This window comes from Electrophorus electricus, chromosome 3 (assembly GCF_041902795.1).
Source record: "Electrophorus electricus isolate QZ-2024a chromosome 3, ASM4190279v1, whole genome shotgun sequence".
Classification (NCBI taxonomy): domain Eukaryota; kingdom Metazoa; phylum Chordata; class Actinopteri; order Gymnotiformes; family Gymnotidae; genus Electrophorus; species Electrophorus electricus.
The window spans coordinates 31,174,801-31,196,586 of NC_137499.1; the positions used below are offsets into that span (position 1 = coordinate 31,174,801).

General features: G+C 38.9%; 3 protein-coding genes across 5 annotated transcripts; 1 reads left to right on the forward strand and 2 right to left on the reverse strand.

The window, feature by feature from the left end:
- Positions 1-1,986: 1,986 nt before the first annotated feature.
- tmem205 (transmembrane protein 205) lies at positions 1,987-5,242 on the reverse strand. Of its 2 annotated transcripts, none has more exons than XM_027006526.3 (4): positions 5,129-5,242; positions 4,160-4,280; positions 3,894-4,057; positions 1,987-3,538 (listed from the first exon to the last, which is right to left on the reverse strand). In XM_027006526.3, the coding sequence occupies exons 2-4, from the start codon at positions 4,257-4,259 to the stop codon at positions 3,236-3,238; spliced, it is 567 nt and encodes a 188-aa protein (XP_026862327.2). In that variant the 5' UTR covers positions 4,260-4,280; positions 5,129-5,242; the 3' UTR covers positions 1,987-3,235. The 2 variants fall into 2 exon arrangements, with proteins under 2 accessions (XP_026862327.2, XP_026862328.2); XM_027006527.3 differs by having other exon boundaries at positions 4,160-4,268; positions 5,129-5,229.
- A 2,622-nt stretch (positions 5,243-7,864) lies between these two features.
- On the forward strand, positions 7,865-9,252 carry elof1 (elongation factor 1). Of its 2 annotated transcripts, none has more exons than XM_027006519.3 (4): positions 7,865-7,992; positions 8,486-8,634; positions 8,756-8,826; positions 8,958-9,252. In XM_027006519.3, the coding sequence occupies exons 2-4, from the start codon at positions 8,519-8,521 to the stop codon at positions 9,020-9,022; spliced, it is 252 nt and encodes an 83-aa protein (XP_026862320.1). In that variant the 5' UTR covers positions 7,865-7,992; positions 8,486-8,518; the 3' UTR covers positions 9,023-9,252. The 2 variants fall into 2 exon arrangements, with proteins under 2 accessions (XP_026862320.1, XP_026862321.1); XM_027006520.3 differs by having other exon boundaries at positions 7,882-7,992; positions 8,519-8,634.
- Positions 9,253-9,478: 226 nt separating this feature from the next.
- cnn1b (calponin 1, basic, smooth muscle, b) lies at positions 9,479-19,058 on the reverse strand. The gene is made up of 7 exons (XM_027006617.3): positions 18,789-19,058; positions 15,957-16,078; positions 15,388-15,454; positions 13,624-13,761; positions 12,669-12,785; positions 12,275-12,421; positions 9,479-11,992 (listed from the first exon to the last, which is right to left on the reverse strand). The coding sequence occupies exons 1-7, from the start codon at positions 18,846-18,848 to the stop codon at positions 11,750-11,752; spliced, it is 894 nt and encodes a 297-aa protein (XP_026862418.1). The 5' UTR covers positions 18,849-19,058; the 3' UTR covers positions 9,479-11,749.
- Between the last annotated feature and the right edge of the window lie 2,728 nt (positions 19,059-21,786).

Here is a 21,786-nt window from a genome sequence, read left to right on the forward strand (position 1 = left end):
TATTATTAGCAGGTCCTATTTTCCAGTGATCTTAACAGTTATTTTGATTCCAGACATTGAATCACCATCTGAATATTGAATCAAAAATATTTTCACTCAATTTTTTTTTGTCTATTTCAAATAAACATGTTCCCATTAAGAAGTATAGAATCTGTGGAAGAAATAATCCCTGGTTTTCAAACAGTCTCTGACAATTCAATCATTCAAGAAATAAATCTTGGGCCCAAGCTAGATCTTCAGATTCCTCTGCTGATTAGACTATGTTTAGAGGAGGAACAAATGTACATCAATGATTAGAAAAATCAATTCAGACTTAAGTTAGTCACAGAGAATTTAAATAATCCTTTAAAAATTTCCAAACAAATATTTATTAGGTACACATGTTGCCTTAAGTCTCCCAGAGCATACTGTAGATGGCTCAGACGAATAGAAGATAATGCTGCCCTGATCAGGGAGTTTAATAAGCGTTTTATTTGTACTGGGTCTGTACTAGACAGCCTAAATGTAAATACTTCTGTCCAATGTTATGCGACTCCATCAACTGATGAAAACCTGGATTTGTTTGATTTTAAACCTGTTACAGTTGCTCAAATCTGTCTATAAGGCTCTGAAAGATATTTATCACAAAAAGTCTGCAGGCCCTGACAATCTGGACCCGTATCTTCTAAAGATGTCTGCAGATATTGTTGTTGGACCTATTACTCATATTTTCAACTTGAGTCTTCTGTCTAATTCCATACAGAAAATTTGGAAAGCAGCTTTTTTCTCCTTATTTAAAGGCAGATTCTTCAAAGTTAAATAACTATCATCCAGTACCCAACCTTTCAATCTTGTCTAAGATTGTTGAATTTCAGGTAAACTTGCAGATAAAGCAGTTTTGAATTGCTAAAACCTTTTTTGAGTGATTTTCAGTCTGGCTATAGAACTGGCTACAGTACAATTACTCCTACCATGGTTGTGACAAGTGATCTCATTGGTTCATTGACACAGTCTGCATAGAATCAATTAATCTTCTGCTTTGAAATGAACTGAAGGTCAAAAAAGGTGCACAGGTATCTTCATTACTTGTCCATATAGTTAAAGTGGTCCCAGTGTTGTTCATACAAATACAGAATTCTTTTTGTTTATATACAAAATAATGTATACAAAGCACAAGATTTTTTTAGTTTTAAAAAGATTGAGTCTTTGTTCTATGAAAGCACCAACATATCTCTATCCCCTATTACAAACCACGTGAGAAGCCAGGTGTCAAGGTCACTATTCTTTTGTTCTAAATTTATATTCAATTTAATGTAATGATGTACATGATGTACATTAATGTACGTTTAATATCACAGTCTAGAGCTCTCTATTTGTTCAGCTGATGACATCCATCAGCCTTTGTGACATCAAACCTGATATGAGGGCTGACACAGGTGGTTGTGTATACTTGCCAGGGCAAGTGGCAGTTCATTAGGACTTGGCTCCCAAGCTTGCCTTGCTCTGTGTAAACATCAATCACAGGCTAGTACTGGAAATCTCATTAAAGGATATTGTACCACAGATATAGAACTTTGAATTTAGTTTTCCATTCATACTCAGTTCATGAAGTTTATGATTACTGAATATAGATTAATCACCATGGGGATGTGTCATGAAACTGTGTGAAAATATCTGCAATACCTATTTGCCTTCAAGTGCTTTTAGCTTTTGAAACTGTGCTTACTGATGACAAGTGCATTGTGAGGTCCAAGTTCATGTTTGCTTTTACAGGGCTTTTAATTATTTATTTATTTTACATGCATCACCTACCAGGGTACACAGCACATCACGTAACTGTGATGATAAAAATAATTTAGCTTTTTTACACCCCACAGCCAGTATTATACTACTCTAAAGCCATGGCCACCTTAACATAGTAAAATATATACATATGCATAAGCTAACAACTGCATTTAAAAAAACAAAAAACACTGCTCTGATGTCTTGAAACACCACAAGGCACAATTTAACATCACCAGCCATTTAATATTTTGTATTCATAAAAAAAAATCTATTGTAAGGATGTACTTACAATATATATAATTTTTCTATGAATGACGTTTTTCCATTATAAGAAAAGTTAGTTTAAAAATAACAGTTACAAAGTGTTTGTTATAAAATAGTTAACATGCTGTTTTCTCAAAACAATTAACTTGTGACTACTGACCAATTTCATAGCTGTTCCTTGATTTTGCGACTAGTCTTAGACAAACTAAAATTTTACATTTGCAGCATGCATATTAAACTAGGCTTTATTGAAGTAATTAGGGCTTGATGTATAGAAAAATACCATGTTGCAATTACACTGCTAGATATTGCATCTGCAATAGAGGCTGCAATATATTAAAAGAACAGTGGTTAACCTGCAGAGAGAGGCCTGCATTATTTTCATAAAATTATTTATATTTCTTCCATCATGTAAACTCCATGCTTCAACCAACCCTCAAAAAACTGAATCTGTAATGCTGAGAATGATCAGAATGTTCATAGCCCCCCTGCAAACAATGTTAGAAATGTCATTTGCATCACTTCTGCCAAAATATCAGTACTGCAAAGGCCATTACTGCAATGATTAATGAACACCACATTAACCATAAATTTTCACGTTAATGCTAAATAATCTGCAGTAAGGCTTCCTGGGAATTACAGGCACTTAAGTCACTGTTTCAGAGAGCCAATATAACATGAACATGAACTTCTGAATCTTTGCTTCATCTTAACCATGTTATCTGAAGAGATCTACCATTCAAAAACATGTACAAGAACAGAATTGGGCCAAAATAATAATGTTGATCAATCTAAGCATTATGATGCGTACACTTATTAGTTTAGCTACTATTTAGGCTGCTGGATCATTTCTGATTGTGTTTCACCTTTCATCTTTGATTGCACTGATGCAACTCTGCAGCCCCAACACAGTGTACAGCCATAATGGTAATTTCCATTTTCCAAAGGACACATTACTGAATGCAAGAAAATGAGAACAGAAAAAAATAAAACATTTCCTACAATGGTGTGAAACACCAGTCCTGGAGAGCAGAGCTCTGGGTTTTATATTTTCTTACATTACCACCTCAAATTCAACCCAATTTAGATTAAGAATCAGGAGTATTAGAGCAAGATAAACACTAAACGTTTGGGGCTGTGGTCCCCAGAACCTGAGTTTCACACGGCTGTCCCAGAACATTCAGGAGTCATTTGTGTTTTCCTGTTCTCATATGGAGGCCAGATGGAGGGCCAGGTAGATAAGGTTGATGGTGGTGCAGGAGAAACCAACGAGGTTGCTCAGATTTGACAGGCCATGGTAACGGTAGAAGCTGCTCCTGTGGGTCTTGTATTTGGGGTCCTGCTCACGGAGGCTGGTGTAGCGCTCCCTGTTTGTGGCAAAGCCGACCTCCTCACCCAGGCCATGCTCCTTCTCGATCTGCCTCATCACCAGCATGTTCTCGGTGACGGCCGGCCCAAACCACTGTGCGTTTAAGCCCGCCATGATAACGGCTGTGAAGTACAGGGCCATCTGCGGAGGAAGTGCACAGCCGTATGTGACCGTGTATGTGTGAGCATGTGGAATAGTGGGTGGGTGCAAGGGAGGTGGGTTCGTTCGAGATGGCATTTTAAAAAGTTTTGCTTCAGTACAATTGAAACAGACATGCTGTTATGCAAATGTAAAAAAAAAAGTCAATAATGAATGACGTATGTTACTGTTAATCTTTATACTGATGAACAGTGGCACGTTACCTTGATTACAAGATCCTTTACATAATTAAAGTAACCCAATATACCACTTTATATGAAATCCTGCAAAGCAGATCGAGCCACATTCAGCATCTTGCACACATGCACTTTACAGCAAGCATCAAATTTGAGCTCACCTGCACTGTCTCATGCCAGTCCAGCAGCTCCCTGGGATGGTACACTGCATATATAGCCAGACTGACTGTGTTACTCCCCAGCAGACAGTAAAAATACACAGGAAAGAGCTTACTCTGCACCAGGCCAAACGTGTGCAAAGTTACCTGGGACACCAGCACAAAGCCTGAAGAGTGTGGAGAGTGGGAGCAGTCATAGTATTATTCCAAATGGCCTTTTGTGTGAGACACTGCTATGGAAAGTCCCACAGAGAAATACAGCATGTTACCTGCGATGAAGGACACCCACACCTGCATCCCCCAAGAGAATGCGATCACCAACAGATGAAGCACCTTCACCAGCTCTGTTGGATCCCCCTCAGAGACCATGGCAAATTCCTAAGAGATACACTGACCAGAATATTCTTCGATATATTACGTTATCGGTATTTTTTGGAAAGCCATTACAGATCCAGTCTTTAAAAAAAAACAAAAAAAAAAAAAAAAAAAAAAACGTGTATACTACTTTCCTAAAATGTTTATCAGCACGTTCATAGCCCAACATGGGCTACACGGGAATTTGGCTTAAAGGAAAGAAGAATTCGGGGAAAAAAAGGAATTTGGATTGCGGGAACTACAACACCTACATATACAGTTCGAGTGCTGAGCTTCATACTTTGTGTCTCCTTGCGTCATCTAGCTAACCAGTTGCAAAAAGCTTGAATATTAACTGCAGCCCCAAACTACAGTTCAGATGTAGGCCTGCGGGCAACACTGCGTTTTTTTCGCCTTTACATATCGATACGTTTTCTTTACTCCAAGTGAACTGCAGAAGTCATTGAGCAAAAAATAAGTTTGCTGTTTGGGGTTGATAAAAAAACAACAACAAAAAAAACAAGTCCTCGCCCCCTGTTAAAATGCAAGATATCCTTGCGGGTATGTCCGTATGAACGGAGTTCACCGCCATACAAGCAATATTAAAAGTGCTAACGTTCAAAACAGCTAACTACGGTGCAGTCAATGTGGTACGCTAGAAACCTCGAAAGAGGTAGCTAACCTAGCTAGTATAAACTATCCAATTTAACCTATCGTTTCAAATTAACATTTCAAATATCTTAACTTTATCGACTGTTCCATGCAATGTCAAACGTTATAAAGCCAAAGACTACTACCCTATCAGGCTACTTAATCCATACCGCTTGCTTTATTGAATTTATAAAAGTGAAAAATCAAAAGGTAAATTGATCAAAATCACATACCTGTTTTAATTACTTAGAACTTGGTCTCAATTAGAGGTTTAAGCTTCGAATTTGGCGTTTTGGAAACCGGACATTTCTCCACTCTTAACGCCTCTTCTCGTTTAGACACACCCCTTATGTCATACCAGCAAATCATACTCTTCTATTCGAATAAAAAAATATCCAATCATAGACTGGAATAACTAAAACCTGTCCCGTGCTCTGTGATGGTGAAATCAGGAAATATGAAAACCTAGCTGTTCTTCTATTACATCAAAATATTAATTGAACGGAAGAAACATGGATAGCGAATACAATGAGTTCAGGATTTTGCGTATCCCAATTTTACAACCTTTAAACTATATTGCCAAAAGTATCCACTGACCCATCATTAATTGAATACAGGCGTTCCAATCACTTCCATGGCCACAGGTGTATAAAACCAAGCTCCTAAGCGTACAGACCGCTTCTACACACATTTTTGAAAGAATGGGTTGCTCACAGGAGCTCAGTGAATTCCGTGATAGGGTGTTACCTGTTTGACAAGTCCAGCCATGAAATGTCCTCTCTACTAAATATTCCACAGTCAACTTTTAGTGGTATTATAACAAGGTGGAAGCGATTGGAAACGAGAGTGACTCGGCCATGAAGTGGTACACCAGGTAAAATGGTAGGCCACGTAAAATGACAGAGCAGGGTCAGTGGATGCTGAGGCACATGGAGGTCACCAACTTTCTGCAGAGTCGGTCACTACAGACCTCCAAACTTCATGTGGCCTTCAGATTAGCTCAAGAACAGTGTGCAGAGAGCTTCATGGAATGGGTTTCCATGGCCGAGCAGCTGCATCCAAGCCTTACATCACCAAGCGTAATGCAAAGCGTCAGATGCAGTGGTGTAATACATGCTGCAACTGGACTCTAGAGCAGTGGAGATGTGTTCTCTCTGGCGAATTGTCCTTCTCCATCTGGCAACCTGATGGGCGAGTTTGGGTTTGGCGGTTGCCAGGAGAACAGTACTTGTCTGACTGCATTGTGCCAAGTGTAAAGTTTGGTGGAGGGGGGATTATGGTGTGGGGTTGTTTTTCAGGAGTTGGACTTGGGCCCCTTAGTTCCAGTGAAAGGAACGTTTAATTCTTCAATGTAATGAGATTTTGGACAAGTTCATGCTCCCAACTTTTTGGGAACAATTTGGGGATGGCCCTTTCCTGTTCCAACTTGACTGCACACCAGTGCACAAAACAAGGTCCATAAAAACATGGATGAGTGAGTTTGGTGTGGAAGAACTTGACTGGCCTGCACACAGTTCTGACCTCATCCCGATAGAGCACCTTTTTGGGATTAATTGGAGCGGAGACTGTGAGCCAGGCCTTCTCATCCAAAATCAGTGTCTGACTTCACAAATGTGCTTCTGGAAGAATGGTCAAAAATTCCCATAAACACACTCCTAAACCTTGTGGAAAGCCTTCCCAGAAGAGTTGAAGCTGTTTATAGCAGGAAAGGATTAAACCCTCTGGATTAAGATTGGGATGCCACTCAAATTCATGTGTGCAAAGGCAGACGACCAAATGCTTTTGGCAATATAGTGTATATTATGTCTAACTTGTTTTGCTTATTTTCTGTTCGAGTAAAGGCACTCATTTCACTTGTGACGGTATGAGTCCTTTTGCATCTTGTATAATCAGACCCTTAATATTAATTTGGGTTTATTATAGCCAATATGAGATTAATTTAAGTATATTTAGAACATTTACCATTTATTTTAGAGAGTGGATCTAAGCAGACCACTCATCCTGATAGAGAGACTGAGGAAAGGGACTGAACTTCAAGTGAAGGTACTAAGCTAAACAACAAATGTATGCAACAAGATTTTTGTTGTTGCATTAAAATGTATATTTTAGACCATTGATTCTTTGAGTAAAACCAGTAGCAGAAAGAAGTAAGACATTCAATCAAGAGAATATTGGTTAAATGCTATAAATATTAAGTGGCTATAAGACACTGTATCTTACTAGGTCATGGAATGAAAATGGACCAGAGGCTTTTGCTGCCTGGCTGAGATTTGCCAACAAATGAGACCAACAAAGGCAAAGGGGCAGTGGACATAACCATCAGGTATTTTAATTACTTTACAAGCATTTATTGCAAGAATGCTGCATAAATATTTAAATGGGTACTACATGCTTACTGGTTCTCACCTTTATTTTTAAATTGTTTTTAATAATTTTATTTTCCCTCCCCTCCAACCTGCCCCCTAACATACACGTACTTGTAGATGATGTATGACATGTATCTTCTGGCTTTGTTTCCCACTACAAAGACTGGCCATGTATGTACATTAGATAACAAAGCATTTTTGTAAGTCACTCTTTATAAGAGCATTTTTGGATTCTTTAATAAACAATTAGTTTTTAAAAATGTTAAAGTAGTCTATTCTGTTTCTCCTCATCAGTTACCGATAAAAATGAAGACAATCTGTGTGCACATTTTTCTTACCATATGACTTTAAACCAATGTGTGACTGTATACCTTTTCTGTTATAGGCGGAAATAAACTGCATCCTGCACATCATTTTTGTAAAATAAAATTCTGCAAGATATTTCATTCTGGCTTTGTAGATATCTACAGAGCATAAGTTCAAAGGTTTTCCTTGTTACGAAAGTGTTTTTAAACAAATTATTCAAAGTTGCCCTCCGTTTCTTTGAAATTCATGACTCTTTGCAATTCACGCTGTTGGACAACAGATGGCAACGTATAGCGCTCAAATCTCCCAGGCATGGTTTTTAAGACAAAGAAGACATTTTCCCGGAAGTTGGTGGGCTTGTTTATGCATTAGGGCAGTGTTGTGGTTTTCTGGTTGTGGAGTACTATTTGATTAATTGCTTAGCGGTAAGAAATATTTTTGTTCACATTTGAGTGATTTGATTGCACACGTTGTTAGCAGGTTGCTTTGCTAGATGGCTAACTAAGGTTATCTCGGGCTCCTTTTCGCAAGCTAGCATTGCAGCTGTTTGCTAAGTAGCTAGTTAGCTAGCAGCTGGCTATCTTAAAGCGTTTGGTGTGTCCTAAATGACTAATTTCGCTATCAGCGTTAGCTTACATGGGGGAACAAGAATTTGCATTGTAGTTTGCGTATTAGCTAATCTAGCTAAATACTTATTGCTAGCTGTTATAGGTTAATTTGGCTAACCGAGCTAGCTAGTTAGTCGAGTTTAGTCAGTATTTTCGCTTATAATGGATTTTGCGCGCAGATCGGAACTTTGAGTGAATAAAAGTGTAGTGGGTACTATGTAATGGTAATACAGTTAGGTAACGCTAAACAAATTGTACGTGAATGTTCGTTCGCTAGTAGCTGGATGCTGATGTGTGCATTTCTCCCCAGGTTTAGTTAACGTAAGATATCTCGTTGGTGCAGATGGCTCGCAGAAAGTCGAAGCGCAAGCCTCCTCCTAAGAAAAAAATGACTGGAAACTTGGACACCCAGTTTACGTGTCCCTTCTGTAACCACGAAAAATCATGTGACGTTAAAATGTAAGAAACCTAAGCAGTAGTTGAATGCTTCACAACAATTGTTTTTGTTTATGATCAAATAATTACATTTAATGAGTGAACGGTCTACAACAACAAATTGTTTGATAATCTTTATTTTTAGGGAACGAAGTCGAAACACGGGAATAATATCTTGCAGTGTATGCTTGGAGGAGTTCCAGACCCCAATTACCTGTATCCTTTTTAATCCCCATTGAAGCATATTGATCATGGATTTACTTAATTTAAAGCAGTACATATTTTTGTGAAGAGCCATTTTATTATAGCACTATGATAGTTTCATTCTTCCTTTACCACCTTACCAGATCTCTCAGAACCAGTGGATGTGTACAGTGATTGGATAGATGCTTGTGAAGCAGCCAATCAGTAGCTTTCTCATGGGATCATGGGTCATTAAAGACTAAAAGGGCCCCAGAGCTAAGATGCATTTTTCTGTTCTGATATGCTTCACCTAACAGTAACATCTTGGACATCAAGTAGTCCCATAATAAAACAAAAATATGGGATATCTTTCAGACTATACTTAACCACCTTGTTTCTTTTTTTTTAAATTGTTACAGAATGTGAATAAACAAATAAAATGTAGTGTTTATTAAACAATGAGGAGTTGTTTTCATAATGCTAGTTTGGTAACCACTTGAGTATACATGCAGGAACTTTGTTTGTTTTTATTTTTGCTTGATAAATGAAGATCTATATGAGTAATGACTGGTTCATCATACATCTTTTATGCATATCCTTGTTGCAAACATTGATTTAATGAAATCTTGCCGTAGAAAGGAATGAAGAATAGAGATTTCATGCAGTGGAAATTTTTTTTATTTAAAAAAAAAAACAGATTAACTGTTCTCTGTGTAATCCTTTCCAGAAAATGGGGAATGTGTGTATTCAATAGATTGAAGGATCTGTACTGTAGTATGTTCAGGTCCTTCTTGAACATTAATGTTGCACTCTTATGGGGGAAAAATGAAACAGGCACTGATTTGAAAATGGTGTAGTTTAATGATCTTTCACTTGCCCAGCTGTTGATGGTAAGCCACATAAATAAAGAGTACTCAAATAATATTCTGCTGAAGCGTTGAGTTAAGCGCACAGTAGCTAAACATTTAAATCACGAAGTAATTCTCACTTTCTATTGGTCAAGAGTCTCTGAATCTTAGTTTGGAAGTGTTCACATATTTACTTAAATATGAAGGGAAATATGTGGCTACTTTCATGTTCTTAGGCATAACATGTTATGCTTATAGGTTGCTTGATATAAGCATACTTTGGTAGAATATTTTGCTTTAAAATAAGGTACTGTGCCAGCTATGTCATGGGAAGGGAAGTATATAATAAATCTCATAAAGACACATATCAGTTGACAATGACACCATCACTGAACTTTGTTGTATTAGATAAGTAAGGACCACTAGATGGCACTCTGGAATACACAATGACTGAGCAAAAAAACAGTTTTTTAAAATTACTTCTGAGTACTAGCATTTGTCCTGCTCATTTAAAATGAAAACAAATGGTGCCTTTCATTGTTTTATGTATGGATGGATATCACACAAGATGGTTTCTGTAGTCAGTGCTACTTCCCATCAGATGGCATGGTGACTTCAGGACCAGAACCTCAAAATAGTTCTTACTGTTCCATGACAGTTTTCAAATGGCTTTTCCTTAAAGGTTTCCTTCTTAGTATTCTTCATAGTAATTACAATCTCTGAGCCATAGTCATAAAACAATCAGATCTTGCTGCTGTTGGTGCATATATTTAGGCTCTAATCATTGAGCTCTTTTGCTACTTGCCTTTTAAGAGTGGATTTGTGAATTCCAAGTTAACGTAAATGCAGCAAAACTCTTCTCTAGCTTCATGTAAGAATTTTACCACCTTTTCTCTTTGGATAGGATTTAACTGTAATGGGCCAAAGTAGTTAGCAATTACATGGCTTATGTGCATCTGGTCTTTCATTTATGATGTCTGCCCAAGTGCCATTCTCCCCTCTAAAAAGGGCCAATCCGCTTGTCTGTAGTAAAATTGGAAGCATATTTCAGTCTCATTCTCTCTAACCCATATTGGGTTCTTTTAAATACACAAGTCAAACAGATCTTGTTGTTCTTGTTAATCACTACCATGTTATGCATATTACTGTAGGTAAAGAGATAAGAGAAATTTGTTCTACAAGGCACAGAGTGGGATTTTGGCAATAAATAGCTGTAATGAAAACAACCCTGACCTTTGCACCTCCAAAAGCCATGCAATACTGAAGCAGCATACATTCCCCTGGTAATGTTCCACACCTTTAGATTTTTCACTTGACAAAAGCCTCATGGCTGTTATTCATCAATGAGCCACCCTCAGACACTAAAAGAAGGAAGAGCAAGCTTGCTTTGAAGAATTGCACTGAAAATGTCAGGGCAGGTCTGAGTTTGTGTCCAACTGGAATAGGACTTCACAGTAAGACTTTTTATCAAAAAAACAAAACAAAAAAAAAGCCACCATTGTTAGTCAGCTGTTAGTGAACATCCCTCTACTCCTGCAGTTCCAGTGACGTGGTGGGTTAGTAGCATAGCATCCTTATGGTACTTTTCTCTTTCTCCTAGCCAGAGTTCAGTGCCAGAGCTGTGAGATCAAGTGCAGCAATAGTGCTTTTGGCAGCTACTATTTCCTCTTAAACCAAACCAAGCTAAGTTATATATATATATATATATATATATTGCATTTACAATTCCATATTTGTTTTTGCACTGTAATTTTTGAAGCACAGTTTAGTCCCTCTGCGAAAACCGGAATGTCATGCAAATGAGGTGACAGCAGGCTGCTACACCCAGGACAGGGAAAAAAAACAACTATTGAGTGAAAAGCAGGAACAGCCAGTGGCAGAAAAATAATTTAAAAAACAAACAATAATTAACTGCAAAAATTCCTCTTAAATTTCTCAAAACTGATCAGCCATTGTAGACCTACTTTTGAGTGTTGGCTAATGGCTGTGACATTAGTCAACAGTTTGGGTAGTCTTGCGGAATAACGTTTAAAATACAAAAAAAAAAAGTAGGTGGATAAAAAACAAACAAAGATAAAAGCAGGGTGTGGGGCAGTGGTCCATGCGTCCTAGTCAGAGTACTGGTATCCGTCCATCTCCCGCATATCCTGGCCGTTGTCCATATAGTCTTCAGGGTAGGTGCAGTACTTCTTGTCGTAGACCTGACGCGGAAGACCATAGACGGTCATGCCGGACTGCGATGCCACTTTGTTGGTACCCATTTGTAGTGAGACTGTGGATGTGTCACAGCTCTCCATGTCTAGCTTCTTGTCGAAGATTTGCCGCTTGGTGCCCGGAGCGGTCATGCCAGCCTAAGGAACAAGTGGACAGCGACCGGAGATGTTAGTGTGCACATACCAGTAATTAACCAAAATATCCGGTTTCCTGGAATGATTGCAACATTTATTTGTACATAATTCTAGCACACTTTCATCTTATTTATTGTTTAAATGAACACACTGCAATACAAATGCATAGAAAACCCTTTATAATGGTCACAGATGCCATTAGAAAAACTCACTAGTAACAATACCCAACAAGAGGCAACAGTTACAGTAAGATATAAAATAAACACAACAGAAAACACCAAGCACCTGACTGGCTCCTTTGTTGGTTCCCATCTGCAGACTAATTGTTGATTGGTCCACAGGATTCTCCATGCCAGCCTTAGGATCATAGAGATGACGCCGTGTACCATATGATGTCATACCCTTCTGACTGGCAAACTTATTGGTACCCATCTGCAAGTATGCAAATGAGAAAGCAAAAGCTAGATATATACTTGCAGTATATGCTTGTATTCTTGGAGCAAGCATATAAACATGCTTAAAAGCATATTTCTGAAATCCATCAGTAATACAATTATAAAACTAACAACATGCCATGACTGCATATTTTCAGATGAAGTGAAGCTTTTAATATGTTGTAAAAGCTTTATAAAATAGTAAACAGAAGCAAAGACACCCACACCCACACCCACAGGCTGACCTGCAGACCAATCACATTACGGCCCTCCTTCATCTTTTCCGGGGCAAACCTGCGCTGCTGTTTCTCTGCATACTTCACCCCAACATCATATTTACTGGAGATGCCTTTGGATTTAGCCTGCACACAGTAAACAGCAGGATTATAGGGTTAGCATATCATTGTCTGTACGTTGGCTGACATCAGCACTACCAAGGCAATATATAATCACAGTAATTCTAAGCTTTGGTTGATTGGACCAGTTTGTCTTTTTTCATAGCAGGAATCCACTGTAATTAGTATCAAAATCAATAAGAACAAATCACATACTAGTTTTAACTAAATTTAGTCAGTTTCAGAAAATAATTTTTTACCTGGCGTTTCCATAATTCTGTCTACCTTGTGCATGTCCAAACATGTTATCAAAGAGCTTTTAAGTAGTCATTGCCATACTGTACAAAAAGTAATGCCATAATTAGTCACCAGACTGTCAAAAAGATTATCAGCTTAGTGAGCTCCAGAAAAATGGGAGATGTGTTTTGATGAAATATAAGCTGGTGGTCATGTGTAATGCATTTTACATCGAAATTCTCCAGAGCTCGACAACTACTGTAGCTCCGGCATGCTCCGGAGCTACAGCAGAATTCTGCAGCGCTCCAGAACTACACCAGAGTGCTCCAGAGTATTCCAGAGCTACATCGGAATTCTCCAGAGCTCCGGAACTACATCGGAGTGCTCTGGAGCTACATATGGGCTGCCATTCATTATTTAGTTTATTCCCCACACCAGAGCCTGCAGAACAAGGGACTGCAGGTTCCAATTCAGATCATCTGGTCTTGGAGACACCAGGACAAATGTTTCAGATTAACAGTGGGTGGTACTTCACATGTTTGACAGCTCTTAGCAAACAGGTGTGCATATAGATGGACTCTGCAAGGAGGCCAAATTAGGCATGCTCAGCCAGGCATGCAGCACTTACCATCCCAGCCAGGGCAATCAGAGTGCTCTGAACCTGAGTGTGGTTGACGTTCTCAAACAGGTCGTTTGCCTCAAAGATGTCATGCGGCTTTAGGCCATACTCTTGAATGGCACGTACAAAATTACCAATGTTCTCCAGCTGTGAGGAAAGAAGCAATTTACATTGTAGTTTATGATTCGGGAAACGGAAACACGGCCATCTGTAAACATGCATGTATTGTGTTCATTTACAAGATGAGGTCTGTGCCACCGCACGTTCTGTTCAAATCTGGAATTAATGACCAGTGTCCAGGATACTTCAGGGAGGAAGGAACCACAGAGCACATGTTATGGTCAATACTTTAAACCAGTCTTCACTGGATAAAAATCTGAACCTTTTTTTTTTTTTTTTTTTTTTTTTTTTTTTTAAACATAACTAACTAACATTTTACATTCTAGTTCATTTAAGTATTTACAGAAAAAACCTACATAAAAACAAAAACTGTTTCTAAATCCTTAAAAAAATTCCAGTCTTTATATACAACAAACATTTTCATATAAAAATATCCTCAGTGCAATTTGCTTATTAATAGACAACTTTAGACATGTCTTTGCAATTTATAGCATGTACAGTTATAAACAAATCTTTAAGCATGTGTTCTTTCGACCAGTTGTGTACTTAATCTTTGTGTGGGCACATTATTTTTAAACAGCCAACATAAAAACCTCCACAGGTGTCTTGTATCCCAGCAGCAATGCATTATTCTCAAGTACAACAAAACAGGCCTTCTGTCATCCTTGTGTAAATGACAGCTTGGCAAAAACATGGATGTGATTTTTCTTCCTCTCTAGTGCAAGTTACTGGAGAGAGTGCAGCAAGTCCATACTGTGGGCTTAGTGTCATTTAGTTCCACCTCGCCATGGATCATAAACAGCTGCTTGCACGTTGCTCATGCGAATCTAAATGACCTGCTACTGAACTGGCACATTGTATAGTGACCCATGCTGACTTTGTCATACATTAGCACCAGGACAGTTATTCTGCTAGTTTCTGTCAAACTACAGTGGCAGATGGTTTGTACAGTTCACTGTAAGATTAAACAGAATGCCAGCTTAGATGCTGTAAAGATGCAGTCATGATGGCCTTCTGCATTAAAATTTCAAGTCAGTGGCAATCTACACAAAAAGTCCTAAGATAACAAGCAAGTGTTTATACTGGTACACATGTGATTCTTAAAGAGCTTTTACTTGTTTCTGCTACCAATGAGAAATTGTGAAAAGTGCCACATTGACATTGCAAAAGAAGTGAACTGATGCATATGGGGCATATATAGTATCTTTGCAGAGCCCATGATCATTTAACCATACTGAACACTTTGCCTTGTTTGTGAGAAGCATGTAATTCCATTAACCCAGAACACTCCTGACTCCTAGGAACAGACCTGACTTCATTTATAAAGCTGCTGTCAACTTAAAGTAACCAATGTTAGACTTACCTGATTTGATCATGTAGTTGTGTACTTATCACTTTGGTGTGGTTTCAGTGGGGAAGCAGCCTCTGATGCAGCTTTAACCCAGTGTCTGTGTTACATAGTTTTATGGCACTTGAAACATGCAGCGTGGTGTGCTGCTGGCTTTTAGCCTGGATTATGTAGAAAAGTCAGGCTAGCGGACAGGGCTTTCAGCGACCATGGAGGACAGCAGTGGAACACCTTCCAAGACATCTTAAGATTTTTAGAAAAAGCATATGCTGTGATGTATGCCATTAACAGAAACGGATGTTCACCTGATGCCAGTTTTGAGTAGAGTTGTTGATTTTTTTCACAGAGCCGGGCTGGAGGGTGTTGATGAGTCTGGTTAACAAAAAGATAGAGAATAAAGAATGACACTAGTTCAAGTGCTGAAACATATACTTGTACATGTGTTCAAATAAGGACTAAGAGTGTTGCATACTGGTTGTTACATTTAGTCAAAAAGGCAACCATTCTCCATCATGGTGAGTTTGCAGATTTGAGCCCCAGTGATGCCCCAGCCACCTGTGGCCAGGGATCGAAGGGAGCAAAACTGATACTTTTTTTGTCCCATTAGTCACAGTGATCACGGGGACACCCATGATCACTGTGACTGATGGGACAAAAAAAGTCTGCTTGTGCTTGCAAATGAGGGCAGTGAGCGCTCTTCTTGGAGTGTGTTCAGCTACTCTGTGTCGCAGCATGGGCAGCAGCTCGAAAAGATGTGATGTTTGACTACACATGTAGCAGGGGAAGCATGTGTTAGCCTGAACTTTCCCTAATTGGTAGTTGTCATATGACAGCGGGGGCATAGTCAGAAAGAACATTTGATGCCATTACTCACTCGCAGAGGATAACGCCATCTTTAAGGCCTTCCATGAAGCTGTCTGGAACCTTGCGGCCAGTCACATCCTGGATCCAAAGCCGGAGCTCCTCCTCCTTGTGTGGATCATATTTCTGGGCCAGCTGGGGGTCAGAGGCCACCAAATACACCATTAGCAAACCTACATTAATACAGTCATGATTGATAGGAGGTAAGCTACTGTCAAAAATCCTGGGTTACTGTCTTAGAATTAGATGAAGTGATGGTAGAAATAGTGACTGCTAATAACTGCATTAATTACTTTAGGTGCAATAGGTACAAATCCACAAATACAAAATACAAAAAAACAACAACCTCTGAACGTGTTTTGGTGTGAGATCAAGGATGTTCATCATACAAATTATACCAGCAATAAAAGGTCGGTGAGAGACAATCATTTCTATCATCGTCATCATAGTCATTAACATCATCTTAACCAGGACAAATATTAAATCCCACATTACTTTGCAATTCTCTAGTTCTCATTAAAAGAACATTCATTCATCCAACATTTCTTTGCTGAAATAATGCATATTCCAGCAATAATGCATGTCCAAAAAATGTTAAATATGAAGCCCAGCACACAATCATGCATAACCATAGCTTAAACCAAAATTTGCACCCTCAGCCATTTATTAACTCCATAAATGATATTTTTGTCCTTCTAGAAGCAGGTTTCTTGAAACAATGCCCCAAGGTGGGCTGAGGGGCTGGAGTAAGGATGAGCAGAAGTAACATGAAATTATCTTAGGGACAATGGTGCATGCTAAACTTCCATTTTCACTTAAGTCATATATTGTTTTGTCTCATCAGCAGAAATATGAAGTATTGGAAGAGGAAGGATCTTTCTTTCGCCCCGTCTGAAACGTTTGTCTCACAACACAAGCGAGAGCGCGTAAGGGATGGGAGGGGGATGAATGAGTGCCAACAATAACACTGATTTCAAAGCAGAAGGGGCTTGCAGGCTTCCATGCCAGCAGACCAAACTTGGGAGAAATCTCTCTCTCTTTCTTTCTCTCTCTCTCTACAGCTGTCCATCCATCATCTCACATGTGTCTGCTATATCTCTTTGTCTGTCCTTCTCCGTGTGCATCCATCTCTACTCATCTCTCTCTGGTCGGTCCTTTGTAAAGCACATGCTAACCACGTCCAACGGAAGGATGCCAAGACGGACAGCCGTCAGCCGTCCAGCCAAGGAATTCTGCTCAGGCCGCCATCTGTTGTTGTTGGGTTTTTTTGTCCCGTCCCCCCCCCCCCCCCTTACTCTGGACATGAGGAATGCAATTAACACTGCCTTCTCTCCTCTGCCTTGATCTCTCCTTTACTAAATAGTGGCAAGATCCACACGGGTTATCTGAAACAGTGATACTGTACAAACCAGCTGGAAAGCAGGCTTTCCACATTCCGTTTCCACTACAACTACCTGTAATGTATTCATTAGCTTTGTGCAGGTCTATCCATTTCCTCCCCCTTTACTTTACAAATTATTACATGATAAACAAGAGCATTTAACCTAAGGAGAGTTTACCAAAATGATGCTACAGGGAAGCCCTGTAACAACTACTGACTTTTCTTTAACTTATGGAAAAATAATGCAAAAAATAATAACAATAAAATCACACTTTGGCTTTCATCAGATGGAAATCTGATTTCTGATTCCCTCATATTAAGAGTAGGGTGAAGGTTTCCTGGTAGCAGTTCATCTCTCCTCTCTTATGGTAGAATGTCCTGTGGCGTTCCGCCTCATCCCAAACTGTTTACAATAAACCACTTTCTCCTTCAGATATAGCAAGAGCTTGGCTCTTCCTTATATGGAAACCAGAAAGTCACAAGGCGGTCACTGGACACAGCAACCCAGCAACACAGATGCACACCACATCCACTATATCACTTACTGTCATTGGTTGGAAGACCTGAAGCATTTTCGGACATGTGGAGTGATTGTAGGATACACAGGGGAAATAATATTGACTAGTAAATAAGTTGGCATGTTCACAAGCTAGCTGTATAGAAAATGTTAACTGCCTGGTTGATGCTTATCTACGGAATGTAAAAAAGAGAATGGATTCATTAGAATGGATTCATGCATAGACCTAATGGAAACAATGTCTTACTGTGAATACACGAAGCTGGTCTGGAACCTGTCTTTAATGACAGAGCTGAGTTACTGAACACTGTCAGAACTTTTTTAAAAAAGTCTTTGACTGTCTGACAGTCACACACAAACCTGTGAAATCCCACATGTCAATGTAGACAACAGGTTTGTCTTATTTGAGGATACTTGAAATTGCCAGGTCACCGCCTTCTGACAGGTCAAGTAATCAGTGTGGACATGCTTTGAGTTTGTCGTTCTATATGACATTCTAAGGAAACATCTTAGATTGACAAGGCATGGGACAACTGTACAAGCTGCACACAGAAAACAGCCCATAATCATTCTGTCTGTCTCTCTCCCTCTCTCTCTCACGCACAGACACGAAAACAAATTTCAGGGAGGTAAACCAGTCAGTTTAAAATATGTTAATGATCACGTTTAGTTATGACGATACATGCAGCACTTCAACACATCGAAAAATAAATGGCCACGCATGCACGGACAAGCACAGGGCTACGAAACACTTTTTATTCTTTTTACGAAGGCTCAGTATAAACTAGGCCTATCTGAAAACAATCTGTTTTGACGTCAGTGTTTGGCCTTATAATTTGGTCCGTCAAAGCCATTTAAAACCAGTGCATGGGCGCACGTGCTGCTTTGCACCCCGACCGATGCGTTTTCTCTACGTATTTCTAAGCAGTCTCTGAATATTTGCCTACCTTGCTTTTCACCTCAGCAGAAAGCCCGAACGCTGGACCGCTTCTGAAGTGTTGTGCCATTGTATTTTGTCAAAGTCGATCTAAATTATGGAAAATGCGTAAACAGGAACTTAGCTAACAGTTTGAAGAATAGAATTCTCCAGTAGTTATCGGTTGTAAATGTTGACTCCGGTGCTGATATCGGCGTATTTCGTTGTTTTATATCCTATTCCGTTATCTCTATATTAGAAAGTTCGCAGCACATCGTAATACTTTTCCCAATCTTTTTTAAACTCTTCCCATCTGCGCGTGTCCGTAGTGCGCGGTGATTGGCCAGGGCCAACATCCAATCCCCACGTTACGTCTTCATCAGGGTGATGTCAACAGCATGGTATTAAACCCAGTCGCTGTCACTTTTTCCACCTTGAATAGAATTAACGGATGCTCCTGCTTTGACCGATTTAAATACGCTTATATATTATTTACTGTACGGATCACAGCGATCTTTGGGGAAGGTGGGAGACTGCAGATATTTTAGATATGTTAAAATTCCATGTCTGTCCCAGATGATTAATTATTTCGCAGATACGCGCTTGACTAAAGATAGTAACGTAATGTCTTGCAGGTTTCGAATGAAGCAGATTTAAGCATGAAAAGAAACATTATTACAAATTAATTTTGAAAAATGTTGTTACTTGAATTTTCTATAATATATGACAGTTTAATCTGGGTCACTTGCAAAGTGGAACATTCTACATTGTACAACGTTTTTAAAAAAAGAAACGGCATCCATGGAGTATTCCATGACCGTCAATCCCAGCACGATAAGAATCCCTCTACAAAAAAATAAACCCCTTGGTTCGACAGCTGATTGGTCTGAACTTTGTCACAGCTGACGTCAGTGCCAAAGGGCGAGCTGGTTCTCCTCTTTTACCAAGCTCCACCGAGCTGCACTTCGGTCCGCTGCGATTAGAGGTGTCCAGTTCACTGTAGCTGATTCATCCATATATTTTAGAACTAACTAGGCTACTGCTGACAATTGCTGAACTTTACCCGAGAACTAAATGGTATTATTCAATCATGAATCTATTATTAAAATTACTCAGATTTTATAAATCTGTTTCTTTGAGTAGAAAGTTCTATTCACAGTTGTTTGTGGTTAATTTGTTTTCCATTGTTTAAAATGACTTGCCTTTCAACTTTCCTCTTAATTCAGTATCACTGTGAATCATTGCTCAATGACAAACATAAAACATATTTATAAAACTTTATACATCTTGACCATATCTTTGAAATATCACTGATATTGAGAAACATTTATATTAGACCTGTGTCTCAAATTGTATGCCTAAAATACTGGAAATAATAAACATTTTGACTAAAGACAGATAAATGAACCATTTCCCAAACCTTGTCAAAGAATAGTGTTTTATATGAGACTCCCAAAGATCACTGCTAACACTGGGGTTGAGTGTAGGGTCCCAGAGTGATTAGTGTGCCTAAAACGAATATAGTGCTAAAACTTTGGTGTAGAGTGGTCTTTCATATACACCACTAGAAAACAGATGTTACTGTGAACACATGTCAGAGGACATGACAATGAGTTTTATGGGAGAGGATGTGGTACTGCTGTGCATTTGGATCTGTTAGATTTTGATATACTGCATAAACATTTACAAAGGCGTTATTAAAAGCCAAATTTCATAGGCACAAGGCCTTTCTGGAATAACCTCTGACCAGCTCAGAGTTTTAATTGCAGAAAATAGTTTGTCAGTCAGGTTTCATAAAACTATCAGGTTTCTTAAAAATAAATCTTTATGACAATGACAGCTGTGGAATCTTTATTATAAATGGGATGATGATTAATATAACATGAGAATTATTAATACAACAGTGTGACCTCAAAAATGTCTCCTTAAAAATGTAAAAACACAATATACATTCATTATTTCCAGGAGTTGGGTACTCCTGTTCTAGAAAATTAAATAACCACAGAAATGTGAAAAGGAGTCACTGTTGTCACTGCATGTGAGCTAGAAATGAGATTAAAATGTATGTGACCCATACAGAGATTTGTTCACACTATAAAAACCTTCAAGCATCAGATTCTGATCTCAGCATCTTAGAGATAAATAAAGAATTACATAAGTTTACCAACTGCTGATTATAGAATGTTTTTAGACAGGATGATCTCAAGTCAAACAATATTATTGTAATATATTGTGTTAAAAAATAGTATTGATCAAATATTACTTGGATGACAATTCCTGATATCTATCTAACTGTAATAAATGGGACGCTTTACCAAAAACGCCATTGATTTTTTTGGTGAGTGGCTCACAAATTTGTTCTTTAAACTTTCATGGTAGTGGTGAGAGATCATAAGTGGATCAGATGAAATATTTTTCAACCTGAAACAAGACTTTGACTGGGTATAGGCCTTGAGTAACCCAACCTGCTTTCATCGAGAAGAGATGTTTTACTGGAGACATTGCTGCCATATGTAAAGGTTTCCTGCCACCTGTGTCATACCTGCACCACTAAGAAAGGGCTTTCATGTCAAACTTGTGTGTTCTTAGTGCCATGCCTCTTATAATGATGCAAAATGCTAGCTTACTGGATGAGACGGTTCAGTTTGCACCCTTCAGTACACTGGGGGCGATCCACAGCTCTTCTGTGAGAAGCTGGCCATTTGCTAAACCATCAGTATGCCCCTGCAACCTCACATCAATACACTCATAGAGAGCTCCAACCATAGGCTGGCCGTCTGTATCTCCCAGGGACGTTTGGGAACTGGAAAATATACAGATTCATAGGGTCTTGTGGTCTTTGTTGTAATGGCTTGCTTCTATTGCAGGCGTTATCGCTGAGCACTTCCTCTGTGCATGAAAGATTTCCATTAAGTAATTCTATTTAGAAGTGACTCATCTTCTGTGTGTTTGTTGAACATGGTAGAATGTTTAAGGGGGTCATGTACTCATAAACACACTCACTAGAATACACTTACTGATCATTTAAT